Here is a 23,947-nt window from a genome sequence, read left to right on the forward strand (position 1 = left end):
TTGGGGGGGTCGGGGGCCTAGGGTAGGTTGGATTAGGTGAGCAGGGGGGTACTACTAGCTATACATATATATAGCTATAACTGCACAGATACAACGCACGGTGGCCAAACTTTAAAACCACGCTGCAAAAAAATAAAAAAGAGAAAGCCACTGTGAGCCACCGCAAGCCCGGCCTAGTCCAGACGATCATTGGTTCCGGGAGTACTCAGCAGACTTCAACTATACCCCCAATCATATCTCGGAATATGAGGTCTGGAAAAGTAAGGAAGTACACGGCGCCAATTAAGCGAAAGAAATCCAATCAATCTGATGTCGCCGAGGCATTAAACGAGGCCAACCATAGACCAAAACCTCAAAAACCCTTCAGCTTGCGGGATTATTTTAGAAGAACGCCAGCAAAAACCATTGCACTGTCACAATCACGCCCTCAATCTTCGGAGGTGACAACACCCATATCTACAACTCCGGCTAAATCAGGGTCAATCCAATTGGCCTCTCCACAACACTGGGCTTTTGAAACCAAAAAGGCGACAGAACCATCAGAAGTCTACATCTTTGGATCCACCCACAATAATCTGCCGAGAAAGCAGAGAAACGACAAAACCTCTATTGTAAACAGCAAAAATCTTCTATACACTTACTCCCCCTTGTGCAAGTTTCCCATGTCCCCAGCAGTGGACAAAGGATCAACTCACCTACCGCAAACCCAGCTGGAGGGTATCCTGTGTACAACAAAGGCTTGCTCAGTTCCAACACAGCCCCCTGATACCTGCCTGGCGACTCTAATGGAGCCCTCATTGGTTTTGCACCAGCAAACAACGATGGCGCAAATCCACGGGGAAGTCAACATTGTGCCTCTCAATAGTAGCCAGCTGCCCTCAGCATCACCAACTACAATCATTCCAACTGTGTCACCAGTCCAAAGCCCCTTGCACATGATATTTTCGCCACCTGGATTGACAAGGGACTCATTGCAAAATAAGCCAGAATTGCCTGATTCGAATGATCAGCTTATTTCAGACTTGTCTCTCTTCTTCAAGACCACTCAAAATTCCCCCAGGCACATCTCAAATGAAAAGTCTAACGCCAAAGAACATACAGTAACCAGTGCCTGGCCGTAACTCCTCCAGACCCTCCAACAAACTGTCATCGCATTAAACTACCACTCGGTAAAATTGGAGGTGCAGGTTGACCTACTAAACACCCTGGCATTATTCACGTCTGGGATCGACAGCAAACTAGATACATTAAATAATGTAATCTTAAGGGCACAAGCCTCCACGTAGCTTTCCCAACCAGTCTGCTGCTGCTCCCCAATCATAGACTCTCTCTCTCTGCTCCCAGAATGCCTGACCACCGTCATTAGGGAAGTGAAGCTGATGAGGGGAGGAAATGTCTGTACTATACCTTCCTCTCCCCCACAGCAAGAACAGTAACATCTTACCCAAGACCTTGTTAAGCAGAGTGTAAATATGAAAGAAGGGGTGGCGCCAAGAACACGAATAACCTCCGGTCCAACTGAGTCGGATGGGCAGAGCCACCACGGACAATTACAATCAAAGTTGACAGACGACAAAGGTCTATCATCGACTTCAACCGGGTCTACAATCAACCCAGACCAACCTGTGACCAGGTTAAACGATAGCCCAGTGGCCCAGACAGCTCCATCAGTGGAAGTTCCCCCAGCGCTTTCCCCATTATGCAGTAAGAGAGAGCGCAAACACCAGCGTAAAACGAGAAACAAACTCAGGGTAAGCACTAATGTGGTCCATCAGAAACTCTTCCCTCTTTTTGCAAAAACAGAAAATAACAAATCTCCCATCAAAACCATTGCTTTATCGCTTACGACAAAATACAATGGAGAACTCCTAGGAACATCGACTCAACAATCAGCGAGGAGTCACCAGGATCAAAGTAATGCAATCATGGACCTAGAAATGGACAACCCTGGTGTACCCACAGAAAACATAATGACAAGCTCAGATAAGATAAGTGTAACTGGGCCCAAAACGGCATCAGGAAAACCTAAAGAATCAACGGCTTCAAACTCACCCGGCATGGACAATGCAATGTTAAGACTAAACTTCTCTAAAACCATTTGCAATAATCCAACAACCTTGAACAGCCACAGTCCTCCGTTGAAGATGGACCCTCAAAGATTGACACAACAGACATACGAAACTAAACCAGTTACGTCACCCGATAAACCTGACAACCTGCCTCTAAGTGTACCGGACGGAAGCAAAAAAGATCCATTGCGCCATCAGATCTTATTAGCTCCTGAATACGAATCCAAGGGTCGGCACGACATTCTTAACAGATCGAATCTGATAAAACTTGCGGAAGGTATCCCAGGGCTCGCAGGGCTGTCAACGGACAGCATAGAATCCATCAAATTTCTCCCCCCCAGAGGCAACCAACCATCAGAGGTCACTGTGGCGACCTTTAAATCGGCCAGCTGGGCAGGAGCGTTTTTGGAACATAAGTCCATCCTGCAAAACTGGGGAATTAGAGTGTAACCATATTTCACGCCAGGGTATCCAACTTCCCTGCTAACCAGATCGACTCTACCTAGACAACCGACCACTACTAAATCAATAGTACAAGCGAGGCCCTACTCCATTCTAAAAAACGCGTCAGGACCAGAAGTCCAAATCAAATCTTTTGAAAAAGACGGCGTCCATGCAGATCCAAACCAAGGCTGGGGGTGGCTGCCAGCGCTTCTGTCCTCTAAAAACCCAAACTGACTGTTCACGGCCGAGATGCAGGCAGAAAAACACAAACCCCCCGGAAAACCATACTTGGCAGTAGAATCACAGTTAAAAATAGACAACAGGCACGGGTCGTTGCCCTTTTCACTGTGCTCATGGAATATCAGCGGGCTCCACCAAAAAACCTCCAATGATGACACCCTGGCCTTCCTATGCAAACATGAAGCAATTACATTACAGGAAACCTGGGCCACAGAGGGCCACCCCATCGCAGGTTACATTGAATTTTGGAAGCCAGCACTAAGGGACAGCCCTACGGTCACTCCAAAGGCAGTCTGTCTACATATATCTCTAACAACCTAAAAGGTTTATTCAATCAACTTTTATTCAAAGAAGACTGGTTACTAGGGGTCAAAAGTAATCCGTGGAGGAAGCAGCGCTCACTCTTCCTCATAAACGTCTACATTAACCCCAGCACCCGTACCAAAAAAGACCACCTGGTCCGTCTTAGTGAAATCATGAATGATATAGCCACAGAACATCCCAATTCGGACTGCATTGTCACAGGGGACTTCAATACAAATGTATTTCAGGGGAAAGCTGAAGACATGGAAGGGCCCGCACTGACAAACATCATCGAGGCCATGATCCAAACCAAACTTTTGAATCAAGCTCTCAATCAATTGGGTGAGCTCTCCGTGATGAGATTCTACAACGCAGGCTATTTGGTAATGAATGGAAGGTCAACCGGTGACACTCCCCCCAAATTGGACCTGGTCTAATGGAAGCAAAAACTCTTATCTAGACTTCACCATCTGCAATTCAGAATTATTATTCAATCTGGACAGTTTTTGTATCCTTCCATGGTCTGAAAGTGATCACAGGCCGCAGGTTATCTCTCTTAACACAAAGATAGAATTTCACAAAACGGCGCCCGCAACCTATAAGGGAATACATTCTGAAAACTTAAAACGTCTGAAATGGAGCGAGAATAACAGTAAGAATATCTTAACAGTAAGCAAGGACTTTATCAAAGGCAGACTCGATCAAGACGCCTCCCCGATAGCGAAATGGTCGCTGTTTTGCTCTCACCTGATCAGCCGCTTTCCAGCGACAGTGCAGGGTTCAAGCCGCACCCCTCAAGCTGGGCTCACAGTTTCCACTAACACTAAGTCTCTAAAGAGAACGAGAAATAACGCTTTAAGGTCAATCTTAAAATTAAAATTCCCGGGGAATACGATATACAAATACGATATACGATATACCAACAAGCTCAACAAGCATTCAAGAGGGCAATTATCCAAGAGAAAAAGGCGCAGGAATCCCAATACTGGGTCGAATTGGTGTGGGAGAGCAAGAAAAAAAAACTCGAGGAAATTCTGGGCACTCGTGAACCGCCCCAATTCGAACCTGACAAATTCTGGCACAGCAAACATCCAGGAAGCGGAATGGGCAACATATCTAATGGTCCACTTTCAGGTACAAGTTCATTCGAGCCATACTGGATCAGCCAGCGCACATGGCACTGGCGCCGGTGTAACATCGAGCACTCCTTTTGATCTAGCACAAGGGTCCGCCGTGGAATATGTATTACCCGAAGAAAGAGTCATCAAAGCAGTGACAAAAGGGAGACAAGACGGAGTGCCGCTCGCCTTGAGGTTTTCTTCCATAAACCTTTGCCTGACGCTACAGGAGTAGCTTGAGATCCTTCCAGTCTTTCAGCCCTTGTGCCCTGTGAGAAGTGGAGAAGAAACACCGGCGAGGCCGCAGAGGAGACGAGAGGCGCGGCCCCGGGACTGCGAGGCTCAGCGTCTAGTTCCATCAGCTGTTGCCTCTTCCCGCGGGAGCCGCGCCCCCTCCCAGTGCCACGCCCCCACCAGCTTGCTCATAACCTCTTGCGGCCCCCGCTTCGCGGGAGCCGCTCGCCTTGAGGTTTTCTTCCACAAACCTTTGCCTGACGCTACAGGAGTAGCTTGAGATCCTTCCAGTCTTTCAGCCCTTGTGCCCTGTGAGAAGTGGAGAAGAAACACCGGCGAGGCCGCAGAGGAGACGAGAGGCGCGGCCCCGGGACTGCGAGGCTCAGCGTCTAGTTCCATCAGCTGTTGCCTCTTCCCGCGGGAGCCGCGCCCCCTCCCAGTGCCACGCCCCCTCTCACTCTACAAGAATTTAACCAAGGGCACTAACGCGCATCGCGGGACGCGCGCGGGTCGCAGCCCGGGTCGCAGCCCGGGCAAAGGGCGGGCCCGTTGTTGCCCGTTAGCGCCCGGTAGAGACCGGACCGGGCCACCCCCCTTGGTTTCATCTGTCTTTACTGGTACCACTTAGTGCATCGGCCTTCACAAATGTCTACCATGCATGGTAGAACTAGAAGTAATACCAAAAAAGCAATGGCCGTAGCACAGGTCATTGGGCCTATAGACCAATTTATTTCCCGGGTTAATGAGACAATTGACCATAGCATTATTTTACTGGAAAAACGGGTATCTCTGGACCTTATGAATGCCAAACGCTCGTCCCTGGGACATCTAGCAACTGTAAGCTCACCTACCCAGCAACCCCTAACTAATTGTTCCCTCCCCTTGCCTCCGCCTGCTGCTGGCACACATACAGTCCCTAATGCAGTCGATCTATCGGTAACTCACTCAGACTCTGACCCCTCATATGTTGATCTCGAGGCCACTCCAGACCTAGAAGCCTGCCAATCACTCGATAAGCCAGAGTTAATTGCAGATACACATCCCCAAGTATCAAGGGTAGGAGCAATTCCTGCATCACCAGAATTAGGGAACTCAGGTCCTGCTAATAACGTGTCTAAGATTAAGGAAAACAAAAATTAGGAATCACAACCTTGTTTCACCTACCCCTAACTCTGCATCAGGCATACCTTGCTGGGTCGAAAATATGGTAATAGATCTGAAATCGGACCTTGAAGCTACGATAGCGGCTCAAATTAAGCCCTTAATATCCAAAATTGATAGACTGACGTCGTTAATTAATACAAAATGGGCTAACATGGCAAGTGGGAATGTGCCTACCCAGACGCACGGGAAAACAAAAGATGTGCCTCTGGCTAATACATCTGGTAGCAAGCCTTCGAGAGACTCTTCCACTAAGGCCAAAAACTCAACAGACAACTTAGGAACAATATTACAGCACTCGATTCAACCAGGGGGCAAATCTGTTGTATCTCCCTCAACCCTTAGCGTGACTGGTACCACCCCGGAGATGCAGACATCTCTTGGACTAAAAAAAGTGAGCAATCAGCCAGCAAAGGGACCTAATGGCTTGGATGCTAACCCAACATCAACTTCTTCTTCAAATAAGTCCCAGGATCCAAGGTCAAGGCCGGCTCGCTTCAAAACAATCAATTTACCACCGGAAGTTTCCCCCTTTGTGGTTGTTTTGACGGGCGTACCCCCACTGAAGGAGGGTAGAAGAGAAACCTTCACTGAATTGATAAACAAATGTGCCCAGTGGCTTCAGTTGCATAAACCTCTACCCATCCATATGAGTGGTGAAATTCTTACGGTGCGTAGAGGCGAGTGGGTGGGTCGGAATACTAAGACCATAGCAGGGGATGTCATTACTGTTAAATTCAGGGACATTGGGGTGGCGAATTATATATGTAATACGCCCTCTAGTGGACCTGCTACTCAAATTAATCCACTCCCCCTGTCTTATTTCTTACCTATGCCTCCAAGACAAAATCCCCCTAGATTTAGCTTTCCAATTAATAGAGGGTATACGCATGCTCCACACCATATTACTCACCAGTGGCAGCAACCATGGCATGGACTACCTCCTCCATTTGACCCTTTCGCTTCCCAGTTTGCCCACTGAATAGCTTTTGTGCACTGGATGAAGTTGACTGACTCAATTCTGACGAAGCTTCCTCCACACATCTTGATATCAATAGGGGTGAGGAGGAGGCTCCTTCGGTCACATCTCACCCCTTATGCCCTAATTCCCCAATTGTGGTGGGTACCAGCCTGACCAAGTCAACGCCTTCTGCTCTAGATAGAGCCAGTATAGTTCCCCACAACCCTAGAGATACCAATGGTATTAGAGGAGAAACCATTAAGGACAAAATAAAAATTCTCAGTTGGAATCTCGCGGGGATCCACAGGAAATTGGGCCTGCCTGAGTGGAATGATTTGGTTGAAGCACACAAGATATGTGTGTTTCAGGAGACCTGGAGCACTGAGCCACTCCATCGAGTTGGGTTTGTCACCTATTTTGTTCCAGCAGAAAAACCCAGGCAAGGGAAGGGGCGTCCCTCGGGGGGGCTCATTATTTGGGTAAGCGTCTCCCTTAATTGTCGGATAACCTCTAAGCAGACAAATAACCCAGACATCTTGGGTATTTCTCTGTCTAGCCACCGCAGAGGTTTGACTTTAGATCTTTACAACGTTTATGCTAGAGGCACTAAAAATGGGTGCACCTCGTCTGTAATCTCTGATCTTGAGGTGCAACTTAGGGACTATAAAGAAGCTGACCACACCCTAGTAGCAGGCGATTTTAACTGCACATATGAGCCACTCCCTCTGGAATGAATCCCTGACCTAGGTGAGGAAGATAGCAGATGGGGCATTCCCTCACTCTCCATCCCTCCGATCAAACGGTGGACTCGTAGTGCAGTGCAGTTAAATGCACTGACCTTGGAGTTTGGGCTAAGAGCCACCAATGGCCGTACATCTTCTGACCGGATGGGCGCCCCAACGTTCAACAGGGTTGGTCATACCTCAAGGATTGACTATATTCTGCTGGACTTGGGGCTCTGGAGTTCGGTTGAAGATATGGTAATTACACCGACTGTGGAGAGCGACCATAACTCGCTCTCCTTAACCATCACGAATCCCTGGTCCAATGGAGCATTGTTAGCACCATCCAAATGCAGACATAGGGTCACTGTCTCCTCCTGTGGGAGACGCCTAAAGTGGAACAAAGTTGCCAGCAATGCTGACAAACTTTCTACCATAGAAGAGGTTCTTATAGCCTCACAAGCAGAGATCAATACCATTGATTTAACCACGGTAGCTGATAGGGCAACACCTATTTTTGAGGCAGCTGTTAAGGCTATAGGAGAAGTTTTCTGGGTAAAGGGCACTACGGGGAAGAATATGTCCCAGAACAAATCCAAAGGGGCACATGATTGGTACACTGTAGCATGCAGGAAAGCCAAGACCAGATTAATTGAGGCCGTCAAGGGCAAGTCCCAACCCCTAATACAGATAGCCAGGAAAGAACACAAGAGAACACTGGGGCTAGCAAAAAAGGAGTGGGAAGAGGCCTATTGGTCTACCCTCAAAGAAGCTAGCTCTAAGAAAGATTCTAAATGGTTTTGGGACACTATAAGAGCTCGTAATAGGCCAGATAGTGACCTGATAACTTGCAACATCCCAAGTCAGGCGTGGGTCCAACACTTCTCAAAGCTATATACCCGACAAGATGATCACATTATTCCTACTGTTCTTTGTGATCCTGATGAAGGGCTGGAGGCTCCACTACTGACCACCCCAATTTGGGTCTTTCAGCCTAATGACTTTGATTTTACAATCAAGGAAGTGGTCTATGCAATAAGCACCATCATTCCCCAAAAAGCGGCTGGTCCGGACGGTATCCCCGGTGACCTCTTGAAATCCGATACCATGAAATGGGGGAAACTGATCCACTCCCTACTTGTTGCCATCTGTAGGGGCGCCCCTATACCCTCTTCATGGAAAGGGGCTGAGGTGGTCCCTATTTATAAAAAAGGCCCTAGAGACGATCCATCTAATTATAGGCCCATTAGCCTGTTAGATACTAGTCAAAAATTAGTCGGCAAGGTTTTGTTGGTCAGAATTTTAAACTGGATAGAGGAAAACAAAATCCTTTCTGACTATCAGGCGGGCTTTAGAGTGGGCACTGGGACAGTTGAACAAGCGTTTAGACTCATGATGGTGTATTGGAAAGTTGTGGTCATAGGTAAGGGCAGTCTTTATCTCGCGTTCATCGATTTAAAGACTGCCTTTGACCTTGTACCCAGGGAGACCCTTTGGACCGTACTGGCTGATATGGCGTTGCCCCACTACTTGTTATCCCTACTCGTTAGGTTACATCAAGCTAACTTTGCTCAGGTTAGGTGGGGCCCTGGGGGGGAAAAAACAAATAGTATCCCGGTTGAGAGAGGTGTTCGCCAGGGATGTGTGTTAGCTCCCACCCTTTTTTCCCTCTACATCAATAAGGTGGTTGAGCATCTTCGGAAACATCCCTCAGATGAACCATCCCTGGCTGGCGAACGCATACCAACCCTCCTCTTCGCGAATGATACGCTCTTAATTTCTAAAACCCCCATAGGACTTCAAAGGCTCCTAGACAACTTCCAATCCTTTTGCACCAAACGCGGCCTGGTAATCAACACAAGCAAAACTAAATACCTTGTGTTGAACCCTCCCAAAAAACAAGCCCGCCCTCCTACCCTGAATGCTGAACTCTTGGAGAGGGTAGAAGTCTTTGACTACCTTGGGATACGCCTTTCTCACAAAATGGATTGGACCCCTCACCTGGACAAAATGCTGCTATCTCATAAAAGGATCACAGGAGCTCTTTTGAAAGAACAACGCTCCTGTATAATAAGACCAATAGCTACTGTCCTTGAGATCTATTCGGCCAAAGGGGTTAGCTCTGCCCTCTATGGGGCCGAACTATGGGGGTCATCCATTACAGACGCTTTGCCAGGATCAGAGAGGAAATTTTGTAGAGCGATTATGTCTCTCCCACAAGGCACTCCCACAGTTCCGCTAATGTTGGATCTAGGCTGCCGCCCAATTGATGACCTCGCAAAATTTCGTCCACTGTTACTTTGGGCACGCCTGTGGCGTGTGGAGGAACTCCGCAGATATGCGCAAGGCCTAGCAGAAATTATGTCTCTACCAGGGTGGCACAAAATTAAATGGTTAAGGGACATGAAGACGCTGCTAGTAAATTTGGGCCTGAATGAAGCATGGACAAATAGAACCTCACCCCCGAAGCTAGTTCTTAAGAAACTCTATTGGGACTGGATCTTTTCCAAGAGGAGCACTAGCTCCACTACGGGCAGACTCACGGAGGACTTCCTGAAGTTTAAAGATCAACCTAAACGGGAAGTGTACCTTGACATCATTGAAAAACCTTTTGATAGGGCTTTGTATTTTAGATTCAGAATAGGAACTCTTCCCCTCTATTCTTTTACTTCCCGCTGGAAAGCTCGTGCACAAATTACAGAGCTTTGCCCTGCATGCCTAGACAAACCAGAGTCATTGGCACATCTTATGTTTGAGTGCAGAGAGTATACAATACCCAGGAGGGTTTGGCTCAAAAACTTATGTCGGCAGCTGGGTACTAGGAGCCACGCGGCTGCAATCAGGATATTAATGTCCGACAGCCGTGCAACCTATGTTTGTGCTATAGCTAAATTTTTATCTTGGGCTTGGTCCATTCGAGCTAAAAGGCTAAAATTGTCTGTTTAATCTTATTTTTAATCCACTGTTTGAACGAACTCTCTTATGAACTGCTTTGCAAATTGGCAAAACCAAAACACCAAATGAACTAAAAGGTTAATATTGACTGTTTATATTTTCCAACACACTGACTACCTGTTGCATTGCTTTGATAACCTTTTTAAATAGGTTACATTTTTATTGAATGTTCATGTTTGTTTTTAATTGATCCACTGTGATTTTTGTCTTGCTTTTATGATAACTTTTCATCGAAATAAAGCCTTTTTGACTTGACTTGACTTGACAAGACGGAGCACCAGGCCCGAACGGCCTCCCACAGAGGTTGTTTAATTCGGACATTCCCTGCTGGTCCATGGAGCTAACAAACCTTTTCAACTATACTCAGAGGACAGCAACAATTCCGGACTCATGGCGTGGTGCAATCATCCACCCCATTTATAAATCTGGATCACGCGCTGCCCCCAAAAACTACAGATTATTTGCCCTGTTGGATATAGAGGCAAAACATTATGCGGGGCTTATTCTGGAGGACCTTGGGCAATGGGTAAAGGACCATAATCTGATACCACTGAATCAAACAGGGTTTGTTGCCAACTCAGGAACCATGACAAATCTATTAGCAGTTTCTACCATCGTCGACAAAGCCCTTTCAACACCTAGGACAGCATTCTGCTGCTTTGTCGACTTCAAAGCTGCATTTGACAGGGTTCCCAGGGCGCTACTCTTGGAAAAACTGAGGCAGTGGGGAATTCCAGACAAAATCCTGAACCCTATCATCCAACTACACACTAGTACCTGGGTCCGGGTGAAGTTAGGGTCCGGCACGCACCTCTCGCGAAAAATCATGACCTCAAGAGGAGTTAAGCAGGGATGCGTGCTGGCCCCCCTTCTTTTCAATCTTTTCATAGCAGACCTGTCAAGCACCCTAGACAAAGTAAACAGTCACCGCCCAAAGTAGGAGGCACGGCACTTTGTAATCTTTTATATGCCGATGACCTGGCCCTGTTCAGCCTCACAAGGGTTGGGTTACAAAGGCTTCTTGACTCACTGATGCAATATACGACTTCTAACCAACTAGAAGTCAATATGAAAAAGACCCTGATTGTTCCGTTTGGTAAGAAACGCTACGGCGGTGGTGGCTGGTCACTAAACAAAATAAGCCTCACCATTGGCCAATCATATAAATACCTAGGCGTCCATTTGGACTTCAGGGGCAATTTTTTAAAGCAGAGTACTGTGATCGCAGCCAAAGCCACGGTACTAGTGGTATCATTGTCCAAGCTGTCGAAGAAACTCTCAGGCCCAACCCTTTCTCCCCTATTAGAAGTCCTAAGAGCAAAGATTGGCCCCACACTATCATACGGCATAGAGACCTTTAAAGGTAAAATGAATACCGCCTTAAATAAACATACAATAAAAATTTACAAAAAGGTACTCCATCTGCCAAGTTCCGCATCCCCTGCACAGATCAGATTAGAGTTGGGGTTAATTAATTACTAAGCCTATAACCTTGGTACTTACCTCAAGCTCTGCCACAAACTAAGACAGGCTGAACATGGTACACTAGAATTTCTAGTTTGGAAAGAAATTAACAAGAGTAACCCAGGAGGTTCATTTGGCTGTCTTTTGAAGGATTACATCCACCAGATGTCAGCTGCTGACCTCTGGGCCCTCAATCTTAGTCAGTCTGCCTTTAAAAACGCAATTAAAAAATGTGTGAGATCAATATCTCTCGCTACTGACAAAGCTCTCCTCATGAAACGCAGCCATTCCTGGGCGGTAGTCAACTCATATAAACAAGTATCTGCAGCTATGTGTTTATCCACCACATTTTCACTCCATTTAAAGCGCAGTTTCATTGCCCTAAGAATGGGGGTCTGGCGCTTTCTTCAAAACCTACCCACTTGGCGCCGTACGGGGGAGGATACAACTTGCAGAGGATGCGGGCTAGCGATAGAAACAATTTTGCACGTGGTTTGCATCTGCCCTACCTTTAATTTTCAACGCAGGTGCATGCTTAGGTCAGAATGGAACAGGTTGGGGGTTCGGACCTGTAGGCATGCCATCATTGCTGCTTTGTCTACGGACAATATTGTTTTAAACATAAGATTTGCTAAATTTATTCAGCAAGCGTATCGCAACCTTAATACAAAGAAAACTGTCATGGCTTTGTCACCCACCTTTTAGATTAAATAACGTACTGTAACAAAATTTCCAACGACCAGGAGGGTCGCAACACAAATTGAATTCTTTAGCATGTATCTTTATGGTTTGATTTTATTATTGAATATGATGGGAGATGTTTGAGATACGCCAGGTCATGTTATTTAAAACAGTTTAAATTCTTACTTTTTATGCTTTTTACGCCTGTATTGGTTTTTCTTTTAAACTACTTTTCTCACAAAACTGTATACAATGTGATTTGGGAAAAAAGATATTGTTTTATATCTAAATAAAGACTTGTTTCACACATGGGATGAATTCCCAGTTAGATCTTCCGAAACATGCTCTACTTCCTGTGGAACAGTGGCAGAATTCCTTCAATGCTCTATATAGCGCTCAGTAGACTTCCTCCATATTCTACAGAAATCGCCCAGATTTAGAATTGCGAAAGGTACTCTTATAAACCAAGTCAATTTCCAGCATAGCTAATTTCTTATATACACAGTACAGATTAATCATATAACTACTCTCACCCAAGTTCAGTGCAAAAAAATTATCAGCTACAAACACAGATTTCTTACATATGATTTGGAGATGTTCTTTTGAGGGTGGGTTTTTTGGGACAGGGCTCTGATCATCTGTGAAATGCAATTGGAGGGCTAGGTAAGATGAAACTGAGGTACTATATGCTGGACCCTAGACCTACGTATGGTAAAATAGGAAATACAAATATGGCACTGTCACTGTTGTTAGCAAAGACAAGAATTGCCACACATTAGCTATAAGAAGGAGCCCTCCTATGAAAAATGGAAATGTGACTTGGAGAAGTGGATACTGACAAGAGGACTGATGACCTTACATTTTGGAGGGATACATATATATAGATAGCGAGATAGATAATGTTTGCTGAGAGACATGAAGATAATGGTGCCTTCCCACTGATGTATTTATGCGTAGTTGAGCTTCATTGTGCTCCTCCTGTTATCGATTACAATTATATTTTCATTATGATGAAACAACTGTTGTGTGGTCTTCCTTTTAGAAATGCAAATTCATTTAGTCTGTCAATGTTGTTTTTTGCTTTTGTTAGCTGACAATCTATAAAAAACAGCATCTCAGAATCTTCACCTAGCTTCAATCATTTTCAGAATACATTATTCATCATTAGTCCAAAGATGAAACCTGAAGAAGGAAGGCACCAGAGCAAAAACAGCAAATTGAAATCCCAACAGTGCCTATAACTAGACTTTATATCTTTATAACTTCCAGTGAAGAAAATCTAAAACTGCTAATTAAATTGCCAATGAACAGCAAGTGAAAGAAACAGAGCAAAGAGAGCAAGCAAACTAGAGTGTAAGAAAGGAGAAAAAGGGAGACAAATACCAAGAAATACTGAGATGCTTCAACTCCTCTTGTCTAAGCAGAAAAACATTATTTACTCACTTGTGGGATAAAGGGTGTTTCCTTTTGCACCAGAGTCTTCAAGGGGCATGAAACACGCATCATCCTCTTCTTTCAATTTGAATGAAACTACTGAACCGATGACCAAGTCTCCTTCATTAAAAGAACAATCTAAGTGTTAATAACGCAGGTCTGAATTTCAGTGACTCTGCCTATTTGCAAATTGTAACTTATTCTTCTGTTCAATTAACCACTTGGCTGCTAAGGGGTTTTCCCCTCCCGTGCTGCAGATTTATGTTTCCCATTATACATGACGAGTTGACCTTGTCATGAGCACAGCTCCAGTGTGCCTCATGACGAGTTCACCTTGTCATTAGCATGCAAGTGGTTAATAAATGAAACCTATAGAGCGGTAATAGAGATATTTATTGAAGCAGCATATGGAATATGCCAATTAGAGCACCTCCGTTATCTCACCCTTTTAGAGAATCGATTACTAAATTAGGGTTGATGGGTGTCCAACACAACAAGGCCACAAACTTGTTGAGGTCAAACACAGCTTCAATAACATAAACCTAGGCTCATCTTCTGGTAACTACAGCACAGAGAACACAGGCTTAAAGTGTAAAGTATTTAGCAGTGACAAAAGCAATTAAAAAGTAAAAATACAACACAATGAAAATCCCCCAAACAATTTATAAAAACAGAGAAATATGTAACGAGTAAAATGACAAAGAATTCATGAAGAGTAACCAGAGATATAAACTTTTAAAGATTTAAGGCAAAAACTGCAAAGAAAAAGTAAAGTACCAGTCAGTAGTCACTGCTCGTAGTTAAAAGTCTACTTGGTGTGATTTTAAGCTGATCATAATACAGCGTGGGTTGGATACACAAAGCGGGTTTGTCTGGGTTCAAGATTGTACCTTCTGACTTCAGTCTCAGAAATAAATCAATCAGGAAGTTTATATAGCGTGGCTACTCACCCGTGAGGGTCTCTACGTGTTAGGGGGAGATGGGAGCTGCTGATCCGTCTGGGTGTGGAGGTTGAGTCGAAGAGCCAGGTCTTGAGATCCTTCCTGAATAGGATCATCGACAGGGATTACCTGAGGTGTAGGGGCAGAGTGTTCCAGGTCTTGGCGGCGAGGTAGGAGAAGGATCTTCCTCCAGTTCTGGCCTTGTGGATCCATGGGACAGAGGCAGGGCAAGTTGGGCAGAGCAGAGTTGACTGGCAGGTACGTGGAATGCAAGGTGGTGGTTCAGATATTCTGGTCCTGCATCATGGAGAGCCTTGTAGGCATGTATGAGGAGCTTGAAGGTGAATCTCTAGTCTGTTGGGAGCCAGTGGAGGTGTCGGAGGTGTTGTGTTATGTGGCTGTGGCTGGGATGTAGAGGACCAGTCTGTAGTTTCCTGAGCTGTTTCTTGGTGACACCTGCGTAGAGTGTGTTGCTGTAGTCAAGTCTGCTGGTGATGAGTGTGTGGCTGACCATCTGTCTGGATTCTGTGGGGATCCATCTGAATGTTTTTTGAAGCAGGCGGAGTGTGTGGAAGCAGGATGAGGATACTGCGTTGATCTGGCGGTTCACTGTGAGTGAGGAGTCCAGTATGATGCAGAGGTTGGATGCGTGGTCTTTAGGGATGGGAGGGGTTCCTAGTACAGCAGGCCACCAGGAGTCGTTCCAGGCTGCACAAGCGGGTCTTGGGATGAGTACTTTGGTCCTGTCTGAGTTGAGCTTGAGGCAGCTGTCTTTCATCCAGGAAGCAACGGCCTTCATTCTGCTGTGAAAGTTGTTACTGGCATCTGTGAGTTCATTGGGGAGGGAGAGGATCAGCTGGGTGTTGTCGACATAGGAGATGATGTTGAGTCCATGGTTTCTGACCATGGCCGCGAGGGGGGCCATGTAGACGTTGAAGAGGTTGGGGCTCAGGGAGGAGCCCTGGGGCACTCCGCAGCTGATCTCTGTAGCTTCTGAGAGGAACGGGGGTCGTCTGACTCGCTGTGCTCGGCCAGTAAGGAAAGAGAGGATCCAGTCCAGTGCCTTGTCGTGAATACTGACATCGTAGAGACTCGTGATTAGAGTGCGATGTAGAAGGTAGCCGAGAGGTCCAGTAGGATGAGGGCTGCAGTTTCTCCCCGGTAGAGAAGGGAGCGGATTTTGTCGGTGGCAGCGAGGAGGGCAGTCTCGATACTCTGGTTGCTTTGGAAGCCGGATTAGAAGGTGTCCAAGACGTGGTACTCTTCGATGAACTCGAAGAGTTGGACATTGATGGCCTTTTCGATTACCTTGGCTGGCAAGGGGAAGAGGGAGATGGGTCTGAAGTTCTTGAGGTCTGTTGGGTCGGTGGATGGCTTCTTCAGCAGGGGTTTGATCTTGGCGTGTTTCCAGTCACTGGGGAAGGTGGTGGTTTCAATGGAGTAGTTGATGAAGCGGCAAAGCTCGGGGCGATGGAGGCGGCTGTTCTATGTAAGATGTGGTAAGGGCAAGGATCCATAGGGCTCCTGAGTGGATGCTCTTCATTGTCTTGAGTGTGTCATCTGTGGTGAGCAGAGTCCAGTTGAGCATGATCTGTTTGGGTGCGGCGGGGTTGCGTGCGGTGGTGGCAAGCATTGTGGCAGGGTTTTGGTCGTTGAAGCTGTGGAAGATCTGCCGGATCTTGTGGTGGAAGAAGGTGCTGAGTTTTTTTTTTTTTTATAAATCTTTTTATTATTTTAAGACCAGAAAAAAAAGGAATAGACATATCCGGTGCCATGTATACATACAGAATAATGGGGTGAACAGGAACCATAACAGGATAGACGTGGAGCAACAGAGGAATCCCTGAGAGGCCCGCGCTAATCAATTCGAAATATGACTTGCAACATTACAATCGATAAACAATTTAAATGCGGACTCTCAAGACCCTCTCACCCATAAAACCATAAATGCAAAGATTCATGACAGTCAGATACTAGAATGTAAAAAACACGAAATCAGGATATTTCGACAATATTACTTATAAGGAAAAACTAAAAAAGCGATCGAGAGAAGGGAAAAACCATATGAGCGATAACAGAAAGAAAACAAAAAACCCATCCCCCCCACCCTGCACCCCTGCAATGGCTATCGCCTAACCCCCCAAGCAGTGTGCCTGTCGCCCCAACTAACTAAATTCTAAAAGAAGAAAAGAGAGACTGTGGGGGTGGGCATTTCCATATAGGCTCCCGGTCCCTTTCCCCCCTGCCAGAAACCAGCGCCCACTATGAAAAAAAGTTCAGAATATCTATAGTCCCAAAGAAAATAAATTAGGGGGAGCCGTGACGCACCACCCAACCTCCCGCGAGACAAACAGCCACGAATTCCACATCCATTAGGGCCGTAATACCAACTACAGTCGATCCTTCTCAACCCTGGCCCTTCCGAACCTTTGTGTGAACCCCTCCCATCGCTTCAGCAGGAGAATCAAAGTAAGAAGGGAGTCTGAATAAATGCAATACAATACAATTCAAAGTCAACAAGTGGCCAAGCACTGCAGCAGCGTAGGAACACTCCCTCACGGACGGATAGTCCCAATGTAGTTTTCTCCAAGATCGTAAAGTCACTAAAGAGGGAGAGGATGAAACAGAAGTCCAGGGACAGTCACCCAAAGGATTCTCCGGGGAGGGGACACAAATCGGTTTTCCCAAAGTTAGCAATGATGGTAAGCAGGTCGATACGTTCAAAACACTGGGTTCGGGATTTACCAAGAGACCAACCAAGGGCTGCTGCTCCTCTTGTCGCACGGGGTCCTCGTCCGAAATCAAAATGGTTGTAGTCGAAATCGCAGCTTGTGATAATACCTGTGATGTAGCAGGGTCCGGTTCCACGTACTCCATAGCCAATAAGCCTGTCATCATTTTGTGAAGCAGGGCATCCACATGTGTATGAAATGCCCCGATGGCTGCCATTATGGTCTTTAGCGACGACTCACTCTCCGTCCGATCCATCCCTCCACGCTCAACAACGATCATGTTCACTACCCCCGAGGAGCCGGCTTCCCAGGGAGGAACAGACAGGAACGGAATGGATGGCGTCGGAGGGGGCCGACCGGATTCTGCGGCAACAATATGCAGCTCGTTCGCGAGAGCAAAGACCCCGACCCACCAAACCCCGGCCGAGTCACACCGGGTCCGTGGGTCAGGGACCTCCACCCCCGGTTACTGTCGTGCCACGTCACTCCTCCCTCAATGTTGATCAGGCAAAATGAGCGCCGTCGAGATCGGGCGAAGAAAAAACCTCCACTATGGTGGACCAGACCCTGTCTGGCTCCCAAGGCCGATGTTGTTCAACTACGACACGGGCAGAGCAGAACTCGAGGCCCCAGCTCTCCTGCTGGATTAGGCCGCAAACTTCCACTCGACGGAGCTCCGGCACCCAAGCGAATTAAATCTTCGGAATTGCACCGTCGGAGTGAGCAGCGGTTCATCTACACGGGGTTCGGGCGTTAAATCAGGATTATCGACAGGATCTTCTGGCAGGATACGGAGGTTGGCGGAGCCGGGAGCCTAAGCGGCCATCTTGGTTGCTAGCGTAGCTCCTCCCCATAGTCTCGAAGGTGCTGAGTTTGATGCAGAGGTCTTGGGAGGGTGAGACATCTGTGGTCTCGCTGTTGGGTCTGGCGAACTGCTTGACAATGGCGAAGAGTTCTCTGCTGTTGTGTGCATTGACATTGATTCTGTCTTGGAGGCCATTTTCTTTGTGGTTTTGAGGAGAAGTTGGTGTGCTTTGACAGTGGATTTGAAGTTTGTGTGGGTTTCTGGGGTTTTATTGTTCCTCCATCTTTTTGAGAGTTGTCTGGAGGTACGTCTGGACTCATGGAGGGTGGGAGTGAAGCAGCTGGCTTTCTTGGAGTGTTGCTCATCTGGTGTCTTCTTGAGGGGTGTTGGCGCAGTTGGAGATCCATTGGTGAAGGCTGCATGCTGCGGTGTTGGTATCTGTTGGTGTGGTCGCGCTGAGGAAGTCAACAAGAAGTTCTTTGGTGGCCTTGTTTCAGCTATGACGGGGAACGGTGAGGCGGTGGTGAATGGTGGGGGTGGCGAAGGCAAAATGCACGGAGTGGTGGTCGGTCCAGAGGAGTTCAGTGGTGTGGCTGTAGGTGATGTTCCAGCTGGCGGAGAGAACGGGGTCGACCGAGTGTCCGGCTGTGTAGGTCGATGCGGTGACTAGCTGCTTCAGTCTGATGTTGGCGAGGTTCTCCAGTAGGGGGGTAGTCTTCTGGTCACAGGGGTTGTCCAGGTGGAAGTTGATGTCTCCCAGTAGGATGTAATCGGTGGTTGCAAAAGCCTGGCATCGGTGAAGGGTGGCCAAGGGGACCGGGGGGCCTGTAGACAAGGGTGCCACGGAGGGTGGTGTTGGTCTGGATCTAGAAGTGGAGGTGTTCATGGTTGTCGTTGGGTCGTTCGAGTAAGTGGTCAGTCGGAGGGTGTTCTTGTGAAGAAGGGGATGCCTCCTTCTGGTCAGTCGGCGCGGTCCTTGGGGTGATTTTGTAGCCGTCTGGGATGGAGTTGGCGATGTCTGGTCCAGAACAGGGGTTGGTCCTAGTTTACAAGAAGAAGGCGATATCTGGCGAACTCTGATGTGTCCAAATAAACGTAAAGTTTGGGTCCGGGCCAATGGAGCGACTCTGAGCTCTGCACCATAAGCCAATTTGGAAAAACTAGTAAAACACAATTTACGTATATTGTGTACTGTAAAAGTATTATACATTACACTGTATCCCAAATGGTCTCCAATCAAAATCATTTTAATTTAGTCTCTGCCCAATCTATGACAAACAGTAATAGATGTACACAAATGCTAGCATGAGTCAGACTGCAGGCTTCCTTGCTCAGCTTGCACACATGTTCACATGTGTGTATGCATGTGTTCACAGCTATACTGTGGAGAGCTTCTTAAGCAGCAACAAAGGAGCTGAACGTACGTTAACATTTTTAAAAGGTGTCTACTGGATGTTACAGCTGATAAGCATTTTTAATAAGAGCTTACAGTGGGTGAGACTTGATAAAGAGGTCCATACACTGCAAAAGTCCAGTAAAAGTGGATTCTTACCTGTGAAAAATCCAAATTTTTCACAGGATTTTTCACAGGTAAGAATCCACTTCTTTACAATGGTGTTCCAGGGTTGCCTCAAGTATAGTTGTGCAACACTTTGGAAAACATCACCTGAGGGCTGGTAGTTACTTGGGGCCAGTACCTCTAATGGCAATCAATCGGGACATGAATGGGCAGTAACTGAATATGCTGATATTAACATTTACTTTCTGAGGTTTCATTCCCTGATGATGTCACACAGGATGTGTCAGTTGAACCATGTATGTGATCAAATAGCATAACTATTCTTTAAATAACTTCTCCCCCCCTCTTCCTGGGCATTCTGTGCTATCTGGATTTACAAACCACTTACTTCTGCTTACAATGCTGGCATTTAGGTGAATTCTTTTCATTGTGGACATCCCTTTATACTTTGGTGAACCTGCTTTCACCTGCTGTTAGATAGTGCAAATCAGCACTCTTTTCATGTTTTTTCCTGTTTTCTCTAAGTTTGTATTTTATTGTGAGTGTCACCCATGACTGTTTAATTCATTTTTTAAATATGGCATAGCCACAAAACAAAAACAATAGAACTTATTTCACTGTGAATTCTCTCCTGTTCTGCGGTTTCATATTGTGGATATGGCAATTAATTTTTAATAACCTCATTGCAATTAAACAAACATTCAAACTAAGTTCATGAGTACAGGGCAGAGCATCTAACACCTATTACTCTTGCTGAATGATATTTGATATTCTCTATAGCCCAGCCAAGTACCACACATCAGGAGTTAGTGGTCCGCATCACCGCACTGAAATGCAATCTCACGCATTTATATCGCCTCAGCTATCAAGCCGTAGCTCTGTTACGTGCACTGTCAAAAAGCCAGGCTGCAGTGCGTGTTCCGCTCTGCTCGTGGCAGATTTGGGGGCAGCTGGCTCAGCTTAAGAATGGGCTGGTTTAGGCAGGCTTGCTACACTGTAACGAAAAAGTTAATTCACTGTTGCGGCAATGGATTTAGATTCACTGTCTGCACGTGCCATTATGTGAAGGAGAGCCCGTGCAGGGGGTGTCATGGCAGGCTGGCCCGTAAGACCGGCACTTCAACTGTGCTCACCGATAGTGTCACTACCGGTCCTTCAATACTCAAATAACGTGGTGGCTGGTTTAGGTCACAGCTGCCTCAGAGGTCTGGGTTGATGTGTTTAATGTATGCCGTAATTATTGTTCACTTTAAATTCTCAAGGGCTTTGTACATCTGTTGTGAATGGGATGTGTTTTTGGTGAATGGCAGCACTCTACTCTCTACATTTTAGACCAATTAAATCTCTTTGGATTTAGATTCTCTGCCACATTCGGACAAATATTTCTCTATATGCACCTCCAGGCTTCGTTATGTGGCCGCATATGTATCTTGCACACAGATATGTAAATAGATGAGCAGTGGCAGTATGGGGCCATGAAAGGAGCGGGGTCTGCGTCATATGTCCCCGGCTGCACGCGCCTCTCGTAACGGCCCAGCCCTTTAGCCTTTGCCCCACAGTTTGAAGGCGTCTCCTCTCATTGCAGAGAACCGGCACATGGAGACTATGGACAGCGCAACACAGGGTTAGTGTATGGTCTGGACGCACGGTTGGATCGGGATTGAAAATCGGCCCGGACACGCAATAAAAAATAAATAAAAATCGGCCCACATTTGCATAATCACACCTCAAATCACTGCTTTGGCGTAATCTTATAAAAAAACTTTGAGAGGGGGAGGGGAGGTAGGGGGGTAAAAAAATGCACGCGTTAGTTTACACTGGTGAAACAAGTGAGGCCACTTCTACTCAGGCCCCGGCCCCTGCCCCCGCTCAGTATGTACACACATTAATGGCCTGACCAAGGAGGCAAAGGGAGTGAGTGATACCTCTGCCTGTTGCTAAACGGAGGCAACGAGCGCTCATCTGCTTCTAGAGAGGCCACTCAGACACCCACTGGGCCGCTGGCTGTATTCGAACAATAGAGACAGCGCCCAAATGCCCCTCCAGACTGCTAAAAAAAGCAGCCCACAGCAGAACTCGGACGCCGGCCCCTCGGGCATTGCCCAAATGCCCGCGTTACCAATCCTACGCTGTCTGGACGTCCACTTTCTCTGCTCATTAAAGAATAAGTCACTGTACCCTCAGATTAGAGATTCAGTTTAGAGCTCCTACGGTCCTTGCCTAGAGCCCTGACACAAACAACACTGTGTGTATTCTTGTACTTAAAATCAAATGACCGAGGCGTGGGCAAGATTGCAGGGTGAGCGGACGTGTTTTCTCTGAGCTCCGCTCCAGCCAGGCCTACAGCATTAATAACGGCACTCCCGGGGGAAACATCATTTACTACGAAGGCATTACCACGCATAACGTTTACCACGGTACACTTACCATGCAAACGTTTTTTCAACGTGGGTGCCTTCCACGACCGTCTTTACCACGCAAGTACGTTCTGCGTGGGCTGGGGGGAGACGTGGTATTCCTTCCAGTCGTTCTGCGTGGGCTTGGGGGGCTGGGGGGTCTCCCCCCAAAAAATAACAAAAACCAAGGAGCGGGTTACTTAAATAAAAAAAAACGCTTTTTAGTATTTCTGAAGTAAAAGGAAAGAGCCTCCCCCAAAGACGTGCCGTGTACGTCAAAATAGCAGTCCTTTTTTAATTTTGGTAGACGTGTTTTGACGCTTGTTTCCATGGTGGATGGAAGTAAGGGCTGCTGGTGAAAGACGTGCAGGTGTCAGGTAAGAATATATTCTTTATTAAAAATATATATATATTTAAGCGCACATTAAATTAAAATAATTTATAAATCTAAGGTAATTTGTAGTTTTTGATTGTTTAAAAAAATCGATTGATTGGGTTGTTATGAAGTTACTACATACCCTAGACATACTTTTTTTGCCTATCAGTTTCATTATGTTTATTACAGAGTCATTTGTGCTTAATGGACGTTGGATGCTTAATGACGTTTCTACGCGTGGTATATCCTTCGTTGTAAATTCCAGTGTGGTAAAGCCACTTGCGAAGTAAAATCCGCGTGGTAAAGCCATGCGTGGTAATTGTAAGCGTGGTATAATCATATATTCCACTCCCGGCTTCCAGATCCCCCGTAGAAGGCTTCGTTCCTGCGGAGCGCATGAAGGGTAGGGCAGTCTTGTTTGCCCGTGGCTGCCCGTTTGAACGACACCCGATCGGCCCGCGTCTCCGGCGGAAGGAAGAGGTTGGACCTGTTGCGCAGTTCGCTGGGGAGCCTCTGAAATACAGCAACACTGCATTGCTCCTGCTGTCGGGCCTGTGGAGGGCTCTTCACCGCAAGCACTATCTGAGAGCCCAGCGGCAATTCCCCGTATCTGCATCCTGCCCCCGACGCCAATCGGTTGGTCGGTCACAGGGGCTCAGCTCCGGACCTGAGCTTGCGGCCACGACGGGCTGACATTCACGCGAGCTCGCTGGCCCGCTGGGGGTGATCGACTTAGCCTTTGGTGGCAAGGAGGGCCCAACCCGGACCACCGTAGTGCACGGCAAGTGCCCCACTAAGAGCTGGTGACCCCCGACTCTGCCCGTGGCCGTGCCGGGCCCCTGAAGTGCCAGACGGCTGGTTGTGGCCTACTTGAGGCCAGTGGAGTGAAGGAGGGCCCCCAGAGAACCTGCCTCACCAGTGAGCGCTGATGTATTCGGCGTGTAACAGCGCCCTTTGTGTCAGGACCCCTAAGCAGACGGTTAGCGCTACCTCGATCTACAGAGGCAAGTCGCGCTGGTCAAACAAAAGAAAAGTTTCCCAGAATAATGTTTGGCGACTCCTGACTCATCCGCAGAATTCCAAGATGGCCACCGATGGGGTGACGGTCTAGTTGTTTTGACTCCCACAGGTGCAAGAGTTAAGGTGATGCGCGCAAGCACAGACTAATGCGCACTTCACTAAAGAAGCGTTATGAGGCAGACAAACGTTTTTGGTGTCCCGAAGTATTTTCTTAGTTCCTGACAGAAAAGCAGTAATTCGGCATACACCTAGCGCGTACCTTTGGCGAGCGCTCTTCCAGGAGAATTCTTAGAGACAATTCAGCGTACCTGTCACAGCCAAAGATTCCTCGAGCTGCTTCTTCAACGGAGACCTCCACCGGCAGTCGGCCTG

At 47.0% G+C, this 23,947-nt stretch overlaps 2 protein-coding genes across 2 annotated transcripts in view; one reads left to right on the top strand and one right to left on the bottom strand.

Annotated features, from left to right (window-relative positions):
* The window catches only part of LOC144822315 (uncharacterized), a 528,873-nt gene that overhangs the window by 156,741 nt on the left and 348,185 nt on the right, over positions 1 to 23,947 (top strand). The window lies entirely within an intron of this gene.
* The window catches only part of LOC144822316 (uncharacterized), a 203,954-nt gene that overhangs the window by 70,148 nt on the left and 109,859 nt on the right, over positions 1 to 23,947 (bottom strand). The window contains exons 6-7 of the mRNA XM_078679678.1: positions 23,884 to 23,944; positions 13,796 to 13,906 (exon numbers count right to left, since the gene is read on the bottom strand). Coding sequence (XP_078535804.1) covers positions 13,796 to 13,906; positions 23,884 to 23,944 — 172 coding nt within the window. The remainder of the gene's footprint in view (positions 1 to 13,795; positions 13,907 to 23,883; positions 23,945 to 23,947) is intronic.

Source organism: Lissotriton helveticus, chromosome 3_1, assembly GCF_964261635.1.
Source record: "Lissotriton helveticus chromosome 3_1, aLisHel1.1, whole genome shotgun sequence".
In the NCBI taxonomy this organism is placed as follows: Eukaryota; Metazoa; Chordata; class Amphibia; order Caudata; family Salamandridae; genus Lissotriton; species Lissotriton helveticus.